This window comes from Stegastes partitus, unplaced genomic scaffold, assembly GCF_000690725.1.
Source record: "Stegastes partitus isolate 25-593 unplaced genomic scaffold, Stegastes_partitus-1.0.2 Scaffold876, whole genome shotgun sequence".
In the NCBI taxonomy this organism is placed as follows: domain Eukaryota; kingdom Metazoa; phylum Chordata; class Actinopteri; family Pomacentridae; genus Stegastes; species Stegastes partitus.
The window spans coordinates 141484-160987 of NW_007578607.1; the positions used below are offsets into that span (position 1 = coordinate 141484).

The 19504-nt window shown below is 40.7% G+C and overlaps 1 protein-coding gene across 1 annotated transcript in view; it reads left to right on the forward strand.

The window, feature by feature from the left end:
* The window catches only part of arid5b (AT-rich interaction domain 5B), an 84463-nt gene that overhangs the window by 6033 nt on the left and 58926 nt on the right, over positions 1–19504 (forward strand). Inside the window, exon 3 of the mRNA XM_008293341.1 lies at positions 5397–5631. Within this exon, the coding sequence (XP_008291563.1) occupies positions 5397–5631 (235 nt within the window). The remainder of the gene's footprint in view (positions 1–5396; positions 5632–19504) is intronic.

Here is a 19504-nt window from a genome sequence, read left to right on the forward strand (position 1 = left end):
AATTGTTCGCGGCGATATGGAATATTTCAGGGTGCATTGTTTCTAATTGGATCACCAAATATAGAATTGGGAATGTCCCTTATGTGCTGTTTCGCCACCAGTACACAACTGCATCCATATAAATTGAATGATATGGATTTTAGCGAGTTTAATTTCAATGAGATTGCCGGAGTCATGGGTTGCTGGAACAGAGTTATCTACAGTTTCACAGCAGACGTCTGTTTTTTATTTTTTCCCCCCACTTTCAGTCCATTATGTGCAGTCATAGCAATAAATTCCCCTCAGTAATGTTTTTGGAGATATCACACTGCTGCAGTAATAACATGAATTATTGATAGACGGATGGAGACAGAATGTAACATTTAGCTGTTAATGTGTTACCTTACATTTTAACTCAACCATAAAAAGGAGCAGTTGGTGTGTGTGTGTGTGTGTGCGCGCGTTTATTGACGTACCCGAGGTGAAATTATGCCAACACATTAAGACATTTAGTGCAGGATTCGGCGTGTTTAAATGCTTTTGATGCATGTGTGTAGGAAGTGTCACTGAAATGACACCAGGCTGTTTGGTATGTTGCTGATGTGTAGTGTCACCTCTTGGCTGTGGGCTTGCAGTCCTCTGACCTATATTATCAAGTGGCCTGCTGGCTGTGTCTGCCGCTTTGCTAAACTATCAACTGCCTAACTTGAAATGACAGCGCAGTGTGGATGGGCGGCTTTTACAGAGGAGCAGGGCCCTGAGTTCCTAAAGCACATCTTTGAAGCCCCCCCAAAAAAATCCAAGTGGTGAGTGGAGGACCCCTGCAAAGCTGCTGAATGCAGCTGGAATGATAAATCTTGGTCAAGTTACAGTATGCCTAGTAATGGGATGATTAATCAATTAAAGGCTTTGACAGAACATTAGTCAACAGCAATTTCTGAGGTGACAAACGATTATTTTCATTATAATTTGCCTTATTAATAATCATTTTCGTAATTAGTCGATTAGTCTGTACAGTTTCCAAGTCGATGCCTTTCTTGTTTCGTTAGATATGCCATTTTCCTGTTTGTAATAGACGAAGAAAAGCAGCAAATACTCCCATCTGAGAATTTCTGACACTTTTGTTTACTTTAAGATATAGCTAATACCAACTACATGCAAAAAAAAGTCAGATTGCAATCGCTTTGATAGATGTTGTGGTATGATATAGCCGGTTTTCCTCCTTCCTTTTTCACTAAAACAAACATAAACATGGATTTTGCAGCGGTGTGCACCAGACAAGCTTGACTCCTCTCATAAATAGTAAGCTGGGTATCTCTGTCGCACTACAGTGCCTCATTTTACATTGGTATGTTGTGATGCATTTGACCTTTGAGCAAATAAACTGCTGCTCCTGTGATGTGAATAGTGCACTTGGCCATATTGCAATTCTGATAATATTTGTGTACATTTTTTAGCCTCTGTTTAAAGGTGGAATATGCGATTCTAATCACTTTTTTTTTTTGTGAAACTGAGCTAACGTCTCCGTATGTTGCATTAGCTGAACGTTCTTTGCTGAAACGCAATCTGGTGTTTGCTATTCTGTTAAAAATGGAAGTGAGAAGGACGCTAAATGTGGCATCTGCTAAGTACCTCAACATGCTAAAGAGCTAAATATCAACAATCTTTCTCCAGGATTGCGGACTCCACTCTCAAGTGATTTACTGGAAGGTTTCTGCTTAAACCAAATATTTTAAGCTTCTCACACATAAATATTTCCTGTTCCTCCCCTTTTTGTTTTTTGAGTTTTTGACTGTTTGAACTGGACTTCTCCTTGGACTCTGATGGGCCGTTTGGCCACTCTTGACTCTAGATTAAAAGATTGTTAGATAATCATTGGCTGCAGCCCCAGTTCAGTGTTATTCTCACTGTAGTGGAAAACCAGGTTGGTGCAATGCTGCTGGTGTTGTGATTGTTTCTCAATAACCGACTCGGTTGGCTGGTTTTCAGAAACCCTTTACATGTAAACACAGCACACGTCTAAATTCTACTGTATTTGCCTAAACATGATTATATGCAAACCGCAAGCCCGTGTTCATCTTCCTGCTGCAGCTCACAGACAGAGAAAAGTTGGCTGGTAGAGTACAAAATGAAAAAAAAAAAAAGGAAAAGAAAAAACAGTATATGGGAAAGTTAATGGATGTAGCCTGTTTCCAGAGCTGCGGCTGCGTTCATAGACTGATTATATTCTGGACTGTGTTGACAGCTGCTGAATTGCGCTCACCTGTTGTGTTTTGCTCTCAAGCCGAACAAGTCCCCAAACAGGATCTTGTTGACACTCGCACAAGGCACCGTGTCATTCAGCTGATTAATATAGAGGCGAACGGCTGCGTGTTTTTAAGGTTTGATGTCGCTGTGCTCTGGTGTGCTATTGAAAGAGTTGAAGGATTGCCGTTTGACTCATCGTGTACACCAGCAGCACAACATTCAGTGCATTATTTTAGCTTTTGAATAGACTCTACTAAAATATTTTCTGGTGCTTTTTTCTTTCTTTTCCTTTTTTTTTCTTCCTCTTCCGTGTGCTGTCAACAGATTGCTTCAAAGTACAGTTGATAATTCTGTAGAGATACAGTACAGTGTGGTTTTTGGCTGCAGGCTGAATGCTATTTACTGTTGCTCTACATTATTCAAATGGCCTGCTTTTCTGAAGGCAGAAACAGCAGTCAGTTTTTCATTGCATGGAAAGCCAGTTACAACCACCCGCCACCACTTGACAGCTGAAGACAGCTCATTATAAGAAGACCGAAAACCCATGTTTGATGTTTCTACTTAGTGAGGGAGGCACAGCTATATCAAGCTATCCCTCGCAGGCTTTTCCTTTATAAGGAAATACTGTCTCCAACTGGTTGGGATTTGATATGCCTGTAGTTGCAGATGATGTGAGAACTGAATATGGGTAATTGTATAGACAGAACACTCAGAGGGAATCTGAAACGCTGAAAAGTCATGTGTTTGTTTTTAGAATGTGGTGACAAAATAACAGAAACAGTTGGAAATGCCGCTTAAAATGCCAAAAAAGGGCTAATCCTACCATTCTAAGCTTCACAAAAGGGAAGGATTTGCCACAGAGTTGTTCTTTTGGATTTTATTAGATTGTCTAAGTGCAGCTTTATTGCATCCACGTCGTCTGCTCGCTCACATAAATATGTCAATATGACATAAATGAGTGTTATTTTAATGTCAGTAATATACAAGCCGTGCGAGGGGAAATGCATACAGGCAGACAGATGCCTGGTAAATTGGAGATAACCAAGGTAAACATCAGAGACCTACTCGGGTTTGTCTGCGTTTTTGCCTGTACACATCTGTCCTCCAGATTTTCCTGTTTCTGTAATAGCCATCTTACAGCACACCGCTCCATTCTGTTGGTAACAAGCACTTCAGCCATTAGCCCTTCAAATGGAAACACATTTAAGTATCTCTGCTTCCTTCCCTCTCCACTGGACTTGTAGTTCTTCGAGTATGAGAGTTATAAAAAGCGGCTGAATCAACCTTAGGAAAAGGGGGGGAGAAAAAAAAAAAGAAAAGAGGTTGAAGCACATACTGAAGGGAGAGCAAATAAGCCAACTGAGCATACTTAAGTATACACAGAGCCTTACCTCAGTGTCAACCGTCACTGCTATAGATGTACGTTTAGCGTTTCCTGACAGTGCCACATTAGCTTTATTGTGCGTCAGAGAGACCCCTGGCTCGCAGCTTTTTCCTGTTCATTCATTACACTTTTCACTGCAACAAATTACATTCATCTGCCGCTCCACACTTTGAAGGTGTAATCACAGCCGCTGACTGTGACGTGTTATTTAAAAGCATAAAATCTTGACATTCATGGTGAATATCAGCAGCCCGACTTCCTAAACGCTAATCAAAAAGTCTAAAACACCTACGTCCTCGCTGACATTGATTTAACTGCTGGCATAAATTCAATTCAGCAATCATCCACATCATCCATATTCATGTTGCCGTAATTTACTTACATTAATGTGCATCCACAGCCGTAATGCTACTTGACGCACATACCAATTTAGCTGATAAATAAGGCTCTTCTGTTGTTTTTCCCCTGTTTCCTCTGCTTGCTCTGATTTTGATTCTGATCTTTATGCTGATGCTAATTGCATTTTTTATCCAACCTTTGACCCTGATTATGTTGGTTACAGTTCTGGACTGTAACTTGGTGCTTACCTAATAGGATGCAGCACGACACTGTTAATCCACCTGAAGTAAACAAGATGTGTCATCGACAAGCATTAAAATGATCTTACATGCCACATACTATAATGATATATCCATATATAATATCGCTGCCATTCTGGGTTGACTTTCGAAACTTGAAGCATGTTTTGATTGTATTACTTTGATTTTCACTTGAGTAACATTTTGAAATTTGTATTTTTGGAGAGTAAGGAATTCCAATATCGATGTCATTTATAGATATTTGCATATCGTTAGCCTCATAGCATAATTGCCTAAGTCATTTTTTGGTCAAATTGAGATATTTGCCTAACTTTACTCTCCTATCACTTCTGCATCATCCTGTCTTTCTACCTATGTCATTGGTCAATCACATCTGGTTGAATGTACTGTTAGAAAAAATCAATAATAAATACCAATGTTTTTTCTCATTTCCCAAAAACATGAAAATATGACTTAGGCAAGTATGCTATGAGGCTAACGATATATTTTAGAGTAATATTGAGACTAGACAAGTATAGGGTCATTTTTAAGTAATTTTCCAGCAATGTATTTCACAAACTAGTTGACTACACCCCCTGACTCCGCACCACCGTCTGCTCTGCTACATGTGCCGCACACACTGCTGAGACTCCTGTGAGACAAACTGTGTGATGACGTAATTTCTAACCTATTCCAAGCATCTTTTCCTGCATTATGTTCTATAATATTGACCGACTATCAGTCAAGCTCTAGTATTTTTGAACTGTGGTATTTCTGCTTGTCACTATGCTAACCCTAATATAGTATGGGTAGTGTAAAAATGAGCTAATGTTACGTTTGATGTCTACAGTGTTTTGTTTTGTCGTGAAAAAAAAAGGCTTATTCACAAGTTGTGTTAATTTCTATCGCACGGTTTTGTTGGAAGCAGTCGTTGCTTTTTGTTGTGTGTTTGGTGTTTTTGTTCTAATCTGTTAAACCCAAATTGGTTGTGTAATTATTTACAGACCACAGCTGTTTACTGTCAATTTCACTTATTAAAAATAGCACATCTGCATACTTTGAGATGTGCTGTTTTGAAATGTTTACGTGTCTGTTCAACAAAACGGGTTCAAACGGAGCCATAAAGCTGCGGTGGGAGTAAATGATCCGTCACCTTGGCACAGCTGTAACTCCTCATGTTCTCCCGGTTGTGCCCTGCCTCTTTTCAGCACGAGGTTATTGCCGTGTCCGAGAAGGTGATCGTGCGGCTGCAGGACCTGGTGAAGTGGACGGTACCGGACTTCTCAGGATGGGCCAACGGTCTGAAGGCCGAGCCTCTGAAACCCTCGGTGCTCCGGGAGCTGGGGACCAACGGGAGGCGGGAGGCCCTCCACCGCTACAGGGAGAGCACCCTCACCAGCGGACTCAACTTCAAGGATGTCCAGAGAGAGAGGGCACAGCTAGGTGAGCGCCAGCAGAAACCGCAATTTCTTTTAGCCTTTTATGAGCTCGTTTTTTTTTTTCTTTTTTTTTTTTCCCTCTGCCTCAATTCCGAAAGGTTACTGCAGTGTTTCCATTTTCTCTGTGCTGCTGTGTTGAATGTTTATGTATTTGTGTCCCGTGTTCTCCATAAATCATCTTATGTTTATTGTCCTTTGGTTGGTTTAACAAGTGTTGTCTTGACTGGAGTAATTCATCAGTATGTAGTTGGAATATAATGAGCTGAGAATCACACTAATAGAGGCAGGCTAGAGGTAATGGCAGCCTGTTTGCCAGCATATTATCATCTTACAGTGCAACAGCTCTGTTTTCTGGGTGTGACAACAACAAAAGACAGCATTTCAAAAATCACATAATTCAGCTGGCAGTGTCACATCAAACTGCCGTCTAAAGCACCTCTGATGCCGTCTTATCCATCAGTTCAGATGATAATTGGCTGTGTAGCTCGGCAGCTTTAAGGATCATTGCCGTGTGTGTCTCAATGGTTGTCTGGTGTATTCATCATGTACACTGTGCCATTAAGCGTCAGTGATTCTTGAACGGGGCTCTTGGGTTCTCACTACAGCGTTGCCCATGAATCAGGCCCAACATAAAGCTGGATGTCTGCGGATGACTCATCCGATGCAAATAGGAAACTCTGGCATTTGAGCCTAATAATCAGAAAGAACATTATGTTCCCTTTGAAGCCGTTTCCCACTTATTTGCCTCTCGCTCACATGGCTGTGATGTAATGCCCAATTCTGATTTTAATGGTATAATACAGCAGAGCAAACATGCTAAAATTACCCATCACAATACAGTACCTCTTGTCAGGTTGTAAGTGTGCATCCTGCTGATTTAACCCACAATTTAAGCTGCATGATCTTTTATTAATTCATTTTTAATTACCCGCCTTATTTCCAAAGCCTGTGTGGAAGTGAAACTGCTACAGGCTTAAGCAATACGTGACTTTTTCTTCAGAAAAGTGTTGATTTATTGATGACTCTTGTAGTGTTTTTTCGCTCGGGATCTTCTGGGAAGCGAAGCTGTTGTGTGTTTCTGTGTGATGCTGTAATGCCCTTGATTACTCGACATTGCTCGAATCTCATACGCGAAAAGGACAAGGGGATCAATAATGAATGCTTTGTTGTTATTCCACTAATCAATACAGTGTGAACGTGCGGGCGCGCGTGCGTGCGTGATCGCTTGCTTTCATAAAGCGGACGCGTCGGCCTGCTCCTTAAACGATATTATGTTCCATATCTCGGCTTTCTGTAAATGTGCTGTATCGCCCAGATTTTATAGATTTAACTGTTGTCTGCGTAATAACCTGATGATAGCGCCATTGTTATTGAGAGGCTGTGTGTGTGTGTGTGTGTGAATGCGGTGTGTGTGCGTGTGTGTTGCTAATGAGCAGCGCTGCCGTTAATGACTCCATCAGGCTGTTTCTAAATGCACTTGTCACTCCGATGGGACACTCAGCCAGAGAATCTGCCCACTCAGCAGAACGGGCTCAGACTCTGGCAGGGCACCAGAGACACACACACACACACACACACTTTGACACACACGCATAGATGCACGCACGCACGCACGCAGGCTACACACCGACAATCAGTGGTGTGCACTCACTTATCCATTTGTTTGTTTGTTCACTACAATCTTTGGCGTGTGTCGGTTGTTGACAGTCGAACAATATGAGCGGGGCAGAGAGTTTGGGGAGAGAGATCACTTATTCATCGAGGCAAATGAATGTTACTCTGAGCAGGGGTTTGCATTGAAATATGAAATATGCCACTGCAATGCTGCTGACTGCCGAAATGAAATATTCATACTCACAGCAGCAGCAGATCAGATATAAAAGTAGCCTTAAAGCGTCCTGTAGCTGAATGTCTGTAATTCTCTGTAATACGTTGGCTCATTGACTAAACTGGCTTTTTTATGATGCGGCTCTGTTTTTTTTTTTTTTTTTCTGGATCGTTTTAGCCTGAAGTGGCTGCTCGCTGTATTACTTGAATGATGTATTTGCTGATTGTTATTCTCGGGCTGATGTGTAACTATGTCAGAAGAATTGGATTGTTCCCCATAACAGGATACTGCAGCAGTACCACAAGCTGCACAGAAAACCATTGTGAGCTAAAGAGCAATAAAGTGTGCCATTGTTATCGAGGGAAACTGCTCTTTTATTTTTTTCTTCCCCACCCAGCTCCCCCCCCCCCCAAGTGTGTATGCTAACTTTTCCTGGCACGCTGCCAATGTGAATGAAGTGCACTGTTATGTATTTGTGTCTCACAGGCAACATGTGAAAAATACAAGACAAATGTGGCTCAAACAGCAGGACGAAAATAGTGTTTTCTTGATCTGTAATACACAGGGCCTTATGGTTTGGTACGTGAACAAAGCTCTGCTGTATCGTGTCCTCGGAGATGTATAAAAAACTGAAACCAAAGATGCCCGCATAAAGCAAAGCAACTAATTAGAAACAAGTGACCTTCGCTGCAGTCCTGCACCATCGACAGCTCTCTAAACCCTTTGAGGCACAGAGATGATTGGTATCATAATTCAAATTCCAGTTTTAGTCAGGCTTTTGTGACAAAATTGTTTTTACAAGAATGGCCTACCTGGAATAACAGGGTCTTTTCAGTCCTGCAGAAATATAACACAAAATTGATTTATTTGTTAAGGAAACAGCTGGGATCGGTCTGTTGAGACATTTCCAGAAGTTTGCTTGTTCGCGTTCGCGGTTTAAACGGGACGGAGAGCTGCAGCGATGAGTTTATTAGTGGAAAGTCTCAATTCTGTGATCCGTGGCTGTAAATTTGTATAGTTTCTGGTTTCCTCTGTGACGGTAAACTGAATAACTTTGAGTTTGGAACAAAACAAGACGCGTCACTTTAGTTCATTGGGAAACACTGACGGACATTTTTCACTATTTTCTGACATTTTATAGACCAATGAACACATTGATGTATTATGTAATTAATATTTAGTTTAATGAGCTATGAAATTAAGTGTCAGTTGCCACTCTAATGTCTGTATGCTACACTTGATGCTGCTGCAGCTACTTAGCTTAGCATAAATGCTAATCATGGAGGGAAGCATTTAGCTGTCCAAAAGTTACTAAACTACAATATAACAACTAAGCATATTACCTTAAATGTCGAACTATTTATTCATTTTTATCGAGGGTTTGAATGAATATCAGTGCGGCCGATTATGGGATCCAATATTCAGCATTTTTCTGATCGCACAAAAATGAAATCAGTTAATCAATATGATATATTGACTGTAATTCAGCTGCTTCTCTTTATCTGTAGTCACCAGTTTGTAGTGTCGTCCCTCCCACAGCACCATCTGATTGGTTAAACTTCATTAATAACAGCCTATCAACACTAAAGGATAAAGTTCTCTGTGAATTATAGCAATAACAACTTTATTTGCATAGCACCTTTCAAAAACAAAGTTACACAGCGTTTTAGACAAATAAGGGAAAAAATTCAGCAACTGAAAAATGCAAAGGTACAGCATAAAGGTAAAATAGTCTAGACAAGGTTTTTATAAAGTACATCCAAGACAACAGCTGCTCCCCACAGAGCTTTCCAGTAAAAAGGAAGAGAGCAGACTAAACATTGCCGTTAAGACTCTGTAGTGTGATTAAAGCTCTGTTTATACTCGCATATTAAGAATTAAACTCCACCGAAATTGTATAAAATACTGCTTTACTTGACTATAATACATCTTAAGGCTGAGACACTACAGAGTTATTTATTACTGAGATTAACCTAACTAGTTTAACTTGCTTTAAATAAAACAGGAATAATAAAAAGCATTTTTAACATTGTTGGAGTTTGTGTTGTTCTAACTTTTGACACCACAATTTTGATTTTTTTTTTTTTTACTGAAACTCAATTCTAGATATCCATAATCAAACAAATATTCGGTATCGGTGCAAACCAAACCATATCAGTCAGCCAGATGGCAAATAAACACATTATGTAAAAAGTCAAACTGTTCTTAAATCTGCTTTTAATTGTTTTGTTTTCTTCCCAGAGAATCCTAAGTAGTTAAGAAAACTCAGTTATTAGGAATCCTGTGGTCCATAAATAGCGCAAAGGACATTTAATTACAATTTCCCACAGATTCCAAACCCCAGAATACAAACAAACGTGGTTCTTGGAGTGCATGCAGGGTGACGTGTTGTGTTTTGCATGTGTTACATAATCTGTAATGTAATTCACTTAATCAGGTGGCGCAAACTGTCCACTCAGTTTATCTTGTGTCGGAGTGAGCATTAGAGCTTCTTTTTACAGTTCAATCCACCGGGGATGGCTTGCCAGGGAAGTTTACATTCTGCCCCTCTATATCTCCCCAGAGGACTGGCCTGATTCTTTTTTTTTTTTTTTTTCATTGCTGCCTGCCGAAATTGGTTTCTGGTCGTATAGTACAAGGCCGAGTGTTTGAGAGCTGTATCTGCTGATACAGTTTGTTGGCTTGTGCCGGGAGAAACAGAGCGCTGTTGAAGGAATATAATAAAAAAAACCACAAAGGATAGCTCTTGCTCACAAAATAGCTCAATAGTTGTTTTTTTTTTTTTTTTTTTTTTTTTTTTTTTTTTTTCAATTCAAGCCTTCAGTGTGGAGCAGATGTGAGTTGAGATGATGCGGGGGATTATACGAGGTCAAAGCTTGTGACTCCTGCATTCAGAGAACTTAGATGGTGTTCATGACTCCTGCCCTCACCTACCGTATCATCTGTGGCTGGTTCATCCTCTCGGCGGCGCCAGGATCAGGCCTCTTTGGAGAAAAACACCGAGACAGGAAAAAAGTTATCACGCTGGCAGAAAATATACAAAGTTCCCCCATCTCCTTAACTTTTTATAATGTTTCTGTGCTGCTAAACCGTTTGAAAGCAAAAATCCAGAAACATTATTGAACCTAGTTTTATTTTTTCACTATTTTCCTGTTTGACCCGACAGATTTATACAGCTCAGAAACTGCATGATTGATCCGATATCAGAAAACATTAACATTTTTCATGGGATATTCAGTTAGCGATGGAAATGAAGGTCAGTTATTATTATTATTCAAGGAAACGCCTGTTTGTTGTGCCGCTCTTCGCTGCACGAAAAGCTGCAAATGGTTGATCGATGTTTCCCAGCCGATATCTCCATCAATGTCCAGAGTCAAATTTCGCGGAATAGATTGGAGTCAGACTGCACTTAGTTGGGACTTGTATGCTCAAAATGAACGAATATATAGATTTTTACCCCCCAAATAATCCATAATAAGTGACCTTCATGACCGTGGATGCTGTATAAGTCAGGTGGAGTACGTTATGCTCATTAGGAGGATGTATTTGACTAAAAGGGACTTGCATTATTTTTTTTTCCATGCATACTGTAAACACTACATCAGGAGCAATTTAGAGCGTCTTCCTCAAGGGCACTTCAGCATATCAATAAGAGAAGCCAGGGATCAAACCTCCAACCCTTCGATAAATGGTTAACCTTCGCTCCAGACTAATCTGCATTAGAATCCCCGATTCCAAACCACTTAATAATACAGGATGCTACTCCTCTATATGGTTTCTATTATCGCAAAGCAGTTCTGAACTTATTATATCGTACAAGCAGATCAGTTTATACAAACTGATAATTATAGTTGTGGCTTCAGATGTCAGTCAAACTGCAAACTCAAAATGACACCGCAATTAAAAGGCCGGGCTCACGTGGTTTTTTTTTTTTTCTGTCAGACTTTACCTGAAGCTACTACAAGACTTCTGAAGTATGCGTTAATTAAATTCAGTAGCTATCTTTCCATCTTTTCCCAGACGTTGTGTGTTGTGGCAAACGGAAAGAGGAAATTTCTTACTGAACAGAACTTTAGAGGACGCTGACTTTCTCTGTGCATTGCGTCGTGACTCGACTGTACATGTGAGTCGAGCTTTAAGGTCTGAATGCCGCCTAAACGTGCAACTGTTTAATTAACTGTCAACTATTCTGATAATAATTATTAAAATAAGGTATGTTTTCTCATTACAGCTTCCCAATTTGATTAATTTCCTGTTTTATTTAGCTTCTCTATGATGGTAAACTAAACATGAAGACATTTAAGGAGGTCATCTTGGGTTTTTATAGTCGGTAATCAACATTTTTCTCCATTTCTGACGTTTTGAAGGCCAAACAACTAATCAATTAAGCAAGAAAATAGTTTACCGGTTCCGCGACACTTAAAACCACCATAAGTTGCAGCCGCAACGCTGACCGTCGTCGGCCGCATTTTGATTTAGTTGTTTATTTGTCACTTATTTTGATTGAGCTGGAAGGCACGACAGAGCGCTGAGGCACGTAGCTGCATTTCAGGATTCTTTACAGCCTCGCCCGCTCCGGGATACAACCACTGTATTTCCCTCTGATGCAACATCTGATCTGTATGCCAGGCTTGGCACATATACCCGAGCTGATATCCTGACAATATTTCAGTCGGAACATTTCAATTTGATGTAGAGGGTAGATTCTGTCCCTTTTCAGAGACTTGTTCAGAGCGTCACCGAATGTTTATGCGGGTAGGAACTTGTGATAAGGAAACAGACAGATGCTGTCTCCGCACGGTTGATTTGTCTTGGTGACAATACAGAACAATATTTGGGGACTTTGAGCCACTATCACACGTGAAACTGTTTTATGTTTCGACTGCGACGTGGGAAAAGGAGTAAGCGGTTTCTTGGAAAAGATAAAGACAAACGGGGTTGTGGTGTTACAAGAGTAATGGTATGTTGTGACTCTGACAGAGGAAAAGAACGCCACGCTTTTGTAAGACACACCGCCGCTGCACTCCTCCGTTCAGAGCATGTGGCAGATTGTATCGTTTGCACTTGTTTGCTTTCCGCCCCTCAAACATATTTGCTTCCCTTTCTGCTTTTTTTTTTTTTTTCCCGCAGAACTAATTCTAGAAACTGTCCAAAATCCCTTTTGAAGTAATTTAATGGAGTGTTTGTATTGATTATGTGCCTCTCTCTCCCCCCCTCCTCCTCTGGTATGTTTTTTCTTTCCTTCTCTCTCCTCCTTTTGGGGGGTTTATGGCAGTATCTTCTTCATTATGCTCAGACCTGTAGGAGAGAGAATCACAAGCTGTTTTTCCTCACTGATGTGCTCATATCATTAATTCCCTTCTGACTGTGGCCTGGCCGGAAGCCAGAGAATTCTAAATCTGTAAGCAGTAAATTGTGTGCCGGGGTGGAAAAATCTATTAGATGTTTGAGCATGCCTCGAATTTGAATGGGAGAAAGAGAGAGAAAGACACACTGTGAGAGAATAAGAGAGAGAGAGAGAGAGAGAGAGCCCACCCAACACCCGAGCCATATCCTGTTATGGCTCACACCGTAATCAAATTCAGCTTCTTTGGATAGCTATATTCATCAATAATTTGTGTTATTTTATTTCTGGAATGTCACATAATGTGTTTTTTTTTTCCGACATGCGCGAGGGGGGAAGGAGGAGGGTGGTGGTGGTGGTGGTGGTGGTGAGGGGGGGGAAAGCTGGAAGGCTGGTGGATGGTTAAACAATGAAAATGGCCTCAGAGGAAATGAAGAGCTCCGTCTCTCCATTAGGGAGGTCTGAAACAACAGTTGTGTCTCTCTTCTCTCCATTAGTCAGGTCTGGAACAACAGAGATGCTATTGATGTGACCTCTGCCAGGCATCTTAAACAGACAGAAACGTAGCGAGGTGCTTTCATAATACCCCGTCTCCTCCGCCTCCTAAGAAAAATTTCCTGATTGATTTTTGTCCAAATGATTTCTTTAATGATTGTCTTATTATGAAAAGCTTTACAAAATCGCACCGAGCGTGATTTATTTATTTTTTTTATCTGAGACTGCGTGTTGACTGAGGAGCATTTGCTTTCTTTTCTTAAACAAATTGCCTGCCTGTTCCAGTTAGTCTGACTCATACTTAAGTGTTACCCAACCAGCAGGGCTTTTTTGGAGGGATTTCTATATTAATCTTTGTCAAAAAGAAACGATGCTCATTTAAAGTATTGCAGCAACATTAATATTTCAAAGCTGAGTTTTTTTTTTTTGCACATCCCCCCCTTCTCTCTGATATGTTTCTTTCTGCGTGACAGTTTCACATTCTGCCTTCAGATAGATAGATATGGATAATTTTGCGCAGCTCAGTAGGCATTCTAGACATCACAGATTGTACAATTAATAACTCTGCATATTTTATGAGAATGCCAGTCCATCTGCTTTATGAATGCATGTAAAACTGTCCTCCTCTGAGCGCCCTGTTGTGCCTGTAAAAAGGACTTGAAAGTCAAATCGACGACAAGAATTTCCCGGTGCGTTCACCAGCAATGCAACCTGTGCTTGAGTATTTTAATTTTGTGCTGCCTTGTACTTCTGCTGCAGTGCAGCTTAGAAAAAAAGATGTCATTAGTTTATGAATGATGACCAGCTACAACAGTAAAATGCTACTTGGATGGTGATGCATCAATATATGGAATAATAATCCAATAAAATAAGAATATAAGCGTATGAAGCCGCTTTACAGTAACTAGAAAACTTAATACGTCTTGCAAACTTTTATTTAAGTGACATTTTCAGTGCAGGACTATTATTTATTATGTAGTGTCTTTGCATTGCTTTAGTGCTGCTTAGTTTTTATGTAATTCAAAGCTTCCCTTAGATAAGAAATAAAGTTTACCTGCATTGGCAACGTGCCCATATAAGGTTTTGTTTTTAATGTCAATGCCAAGGCTGAGCATTTCCACCTCGAAACTGCCGTGACGATTTCAAAACCACAGATTCAGACTTACAGGGTTTCATTCATAACAAAGCAAAGGGAGGTGGGACTTTCCATATCGCTCTCTCTCTCTTTTTTTTCATCAGAATTGGTTTCCAGTTCCAACAAGTACGACTGAATTGCTGCAATATTGCAAAGTGATGTTGTGTTGGGGCAGAGACGTAGGTGAGCTGGTGTGCTGGAGCTGCAGTGAGCGGTTAGAGACGCATTAAAGCAAGCCGCTAAGTAATATCTAAGTAGCGCTGCAACAATTGATCGATTAGTTGTCAGCTGTTTAAATGGACAACTGTTTTGATCTTGTCATTACCGTAATTTCTGGACTACTGAGCACTCCTGAATATAAAAAGAAAACAAGTTTTGTACATAGATAGGCCGCACTTATCTGTAAGCCGCAGGTGTCCACGTTGTAACATGAGATATTTACACAGAAAATTTTTTTTAACTTTTAATTAAATACCGGTAACATACACAAATATGTACCGTAAATGCTTTTTTTCCGAACAGCGCCTGTAACACGGCTGGTTAAAATGATAAGATATACAGTAGCCTAACAGGAAACGTCATTGATCGCTATCTTCATCTTCCTCCTGCGCACTAAAACCACTAAAGTCATCTTCTTCATTGTCGGAATTGAACAGCCTCAGAATTACGTCTTCACACACTTCCTCAGTCTCTCTTTCGTCATTGTCACTTTGGTCTCGAGGCAAATTCGTAAAAATGGTAAAAATCCAAACATTAGCTACATCATTGTTTAAGCCGCAGTGTTCAAAGCGTGTGAAAAAAGTAGTGGCTTATAATCTGGATTTTACAGTAATCGGTTTGAGTATTTCCTAAGAAAAAAGATAAAGACAAAGCTGATTCCAGCTTCTTACATTTGAATATTTTCTGATTTCTTTCCTCCTCTATGACAGAAAACCAAACATCTTGTGGTTGCAATCAAAACAAAACATTTAAAGACGCCATCTTTGGAAACAACTAAAGGATGAATGAAGAAAACAATCGATAACAATGAAAACAAACATTACTTACAGCCTTATATTTAAGCTATATTAAGGCATGACGGGATCATGTTTGTGGAAAAACCTTCTAAATATGAACAACCAGAGAATAATTTAATGTTTTTTCCACTTCTGAACGTTATCAGCTTAACTATGTCAGATAAAGGCACATGACCACGACTCTGATTATTGCATTATCTCGGGTGAGTACATCTAGAAAATGGAGACACATTGAATTTGATGCTGATGTCAACAGTAAACACAGATTTCCGTGGTGACTGGTCATAGGCCGCTCCGTTCTGTTGTCGTCGCGTTCACGCTGATGTACAAACCTTGGCTTGTGTTTCCAATTGAACGTGAGCGTAAAAAAAAAAAGATCCACTTCTGTGTCTTAATAAGACCTGAGACTAGAATCGAGCTTTGTTGTTACACGATTTAATAAGACTGAACTGCGCGCGTCGTTGATAATAACTTGACTTCTACACAATGCGCGGGCGTGCGAACATTAAATAACCACTTATTTCTATCTTAGCATTCCAGCGCCGGGAAAAAAAACACTTTCAGTCAGACCTGTGTCGAGGTAAAAATAGCTTTCGTCGCTGATTGCAGATCAACTTCTCAACCTCTGCTTAATATCCTTCATGTTCCGTGAAGCGCAGTTGAGTCAGGCTGCGTTATATGTGCTGTTGTAAACGGTATAGAGGATTGACTCTAAGCCTCGTTGGAGTAACGGTGTTCATTTTACAGCACAGAGGTAATGCATTTTTTCCCGCATTGAAAGCTAATTGCAGTGAGGGCTTTGATAGATTCCAGACGTGTGTGTGTACGCCGCTCGGTCACACATACTTGCTGGAGTACATAACTGTTCTTAATGCTTTTATTAAGCCAAAGAACTACAAATGACGTAATTTGTATTTGTAAAACATCTCGGTGCAGATGGTGTAATATATTTTGGTTTCTTTGATATATTGACTGCCAGAGGAGTTGGACGGAGCGCCCCCGCTGCAAACAATAGATCATTGATGCTTCTCTGTCCTCTTTCTCAACCTGTCAGTCCATTTCCTTGTTATGTGGTGGCCCGAGGAGCACTTGGCAAAATGAGAGGCATTCAGCCAGTCTTGTTTTTCCCCCGATTTTCCCGTCAGCCATAACTCAGGGAAAGCTGTTGTTTCATTCAGCGTGTCAGAGTGTAATATCTAAAGTTAACAATAGCCCAGTCACAGAACCACCGTGTTCCCGCGTAGGCACAACTTTGATTTATCTGGCTAAAGATAATTACTGAATGCGAGAGGAAAAAGGCTATGTTTGACATTCACGAGGAGCAAATTCTGTCTTATGACACACCCACGTCGCCAGTCATCACAAAGATTGGCAAGTTCTAAGACAACAGAGGCCTCTTGCCAAATAATTTCTCGGACTCGTGTTGTTTTCATTTCGTGTCGTGTCACTGTGACATTAGACTTTTTTTCTTTTTTGCTACAGGTTGTGGGTTTCACTACGTAAAATGGAAAACTCGGAAAGGATAAATAATAAAATACCACACAGACAAAAATATCTCATTTTCAAAACACATTGGACTGGTTTCACAGAGAATGGTAATAAAAACAGAAATATTCCAGAGAGGAATAAGAAGTATTTCTGGCATGAATGACCAGTGTACATAAACTTGTTATCGCAGCGAGTAGATATTCTCCACTGAAGTTCTTATCTTTCCTGTGCAATGTGAGACAAGCAGCTACAAACACTGTATGTGCTGCATTACAGTGATTACAGCTCTGCTGGTAAAGCGGAGGACGGAGGTTTGCCACATCAGAGGTCATGTTCTGTAATCTGGAATGAATGATTTTAAAGCCGAGCTGGCTGCAGTTTATCAGAAATTACCTGCTTGTTTAGCCAGATACTGTGTATGTCGCTTCAATAAGACGGCAGCCTTGTGAAAACAGTTTGTGTAGGACCGAGCTTGGGAACTTCAAACAGAGATCATTAGGGCTTGTGGAGAGAAAACAATTGTTAGTGGTTGTTGTTTTCTTTTATGTGGTGCTGTTAGAATGTGTAATCACAGCTAATTGCACAGCAAAGTATGCACGAGAAAATCCTACAGATTGCATTTCTGGGATTTGCTTTTGTGTCTTCAATATGCTTCATATCCATGACAGCACATAAACAAGAAATCTGAACAGATGGAACTGGTTTTTAATGACATATTGCTATCTGTAAAGTCTCCCTCTAAGCCACAGACTAAAACGTCTCCCCTTGGGGAGCTCACCGCTCTAGTTGTTATCATCCGCCGCTAATGTCACTCTTTTCTTTGCCACATTGTCAAGTCCTCCAGCTAAATAAATGCAATGTAAATTGAGTATTGTGCTGGATGTAATTATTGAAAAGGGTTCCAGTTGGCTTAACTGTACGGGCTGTTTATTTAAAGCCTTCCTCCTCCGTACAGATCTGATGATGGAGAGATAGAGCGAGAGAGAGAGAGAGAGAGAGGGGGGGAGAAGTTCTTATATAATGACAGGAATCCACAATGGAGCCATGCTGGATGACAACAACACCCCCCAACATCTCCAACAAACACCCCCCTTCTCTTTCTCATTACAGTTTTACCATTGGGAAACATGCCTGTCCCAAATAGCCTCCAGTGTTATTCTTTTGCCCCCCCCCCCCCCCACTCCTCTCCCTTTTTCTTTGCTTCATTCTTTTACTGAAAACATATTAAATCATGTTTCATTTTACACAGCATACGCCCTGAGAAATAAGTCTGAGTTGATAATGAGAGGCCCTTCTTTGAGGAAATACACACGGCAACTTTGATCTAGAATGGCATGTAATTCCTCGCCTGACCCAATTCCCAATCTCCTGATAAGATGTTTTTTTTTTTTTCCTCCTCTCTCTCTCGCTCTCCCTCCTTTGCTCTAACCTTCCAGCAGAACTCACTCAAATGGGAACTTGCTGTCCCATTAAAGATACATTTAAAGCCAAACATGTCATCCATTTCATTCTGCAGGAGAGAGAGAGAGAGAGGGGAGGATATGTGAGGTTGAAAACGTCGTCTACTACAGGCTGAGCCGCAGAAATTCTATGTGTTCCTCTTTCTCTCTCTGTCGCTGACAACCTCTGAGATCTCTGATCACAGCTGCTCAATTGAGTTTGTGTCGGACAGAGCTGCGTGACAAATGAGAGTGGCCGTCATAGCAGATAGAGTATCATCACCTGGGTGTAACAGCTTTTAGGCTTGTTTGAGGAGAGGGAAAGAGACGTGGAGAGAGGTTTCACTTGTTTGTGTTAGAGGCAGCTGTATTTCTCCAACCAAAGATAGTTGATTAAATTTACTCCCTGTGGTATTTGCACATTTCGGGTTCTTGCAGAGCAGCTTTTTTTTTTTTACTCGCGGAATTGACTGCGCCATAAGTGGATTGACCCCCCAAAACCCAGCAGTTGTCTTTCATTAGCCGGGGACCAGACAGCGAACAGTGTTTAGGGCCAATCCATCACTTGACAAAAGGGGGAATCAACACGGCACAAACTTGTTTTCCTCATCTTAAGCGACAACGTGGCCTTGAACTTTAGCAATAATCGCAGTTTTAAGTTTACTTCCCCGTGACGGTGGTAAATCTGAGTGGCTGCACATAATATCAAACACACAGAGAAAAAAAAACGGGGGTTCTCTGGCGGTTTGAGCTCATTTATTGCGCGGCCCGTGTTGTGTGTTTTTTTTTTTTGATAGTCAAAAAGAAACCGATTTGGGTTTTTGACAAGGAGCCCCTCTGAATAATTCCTTCATGTATTACAGGACCTATTAAATGCAAACTTTTCAATCTGGCAATCAATAAGGCAGGCAGCTTTCCCTGGCCTCGTGCCAGACACATTAGGGCTGCGAGCGATGGTTGCTAGGGAGCTGAGCCTGCTCAGGGGAAAGAATGTTTAATGTAATAGAATCACATAAATCAACTGGAGGAAAGTGCTTGTGTTGTTTTGTCTCTTCTCTTCTCTTCTCTTCTCTTCTCTTCTCTTCTCTTCTCTTCTCTTCTCTTCTCTTCTCTTCTCTTCTCTTCTCTTCTC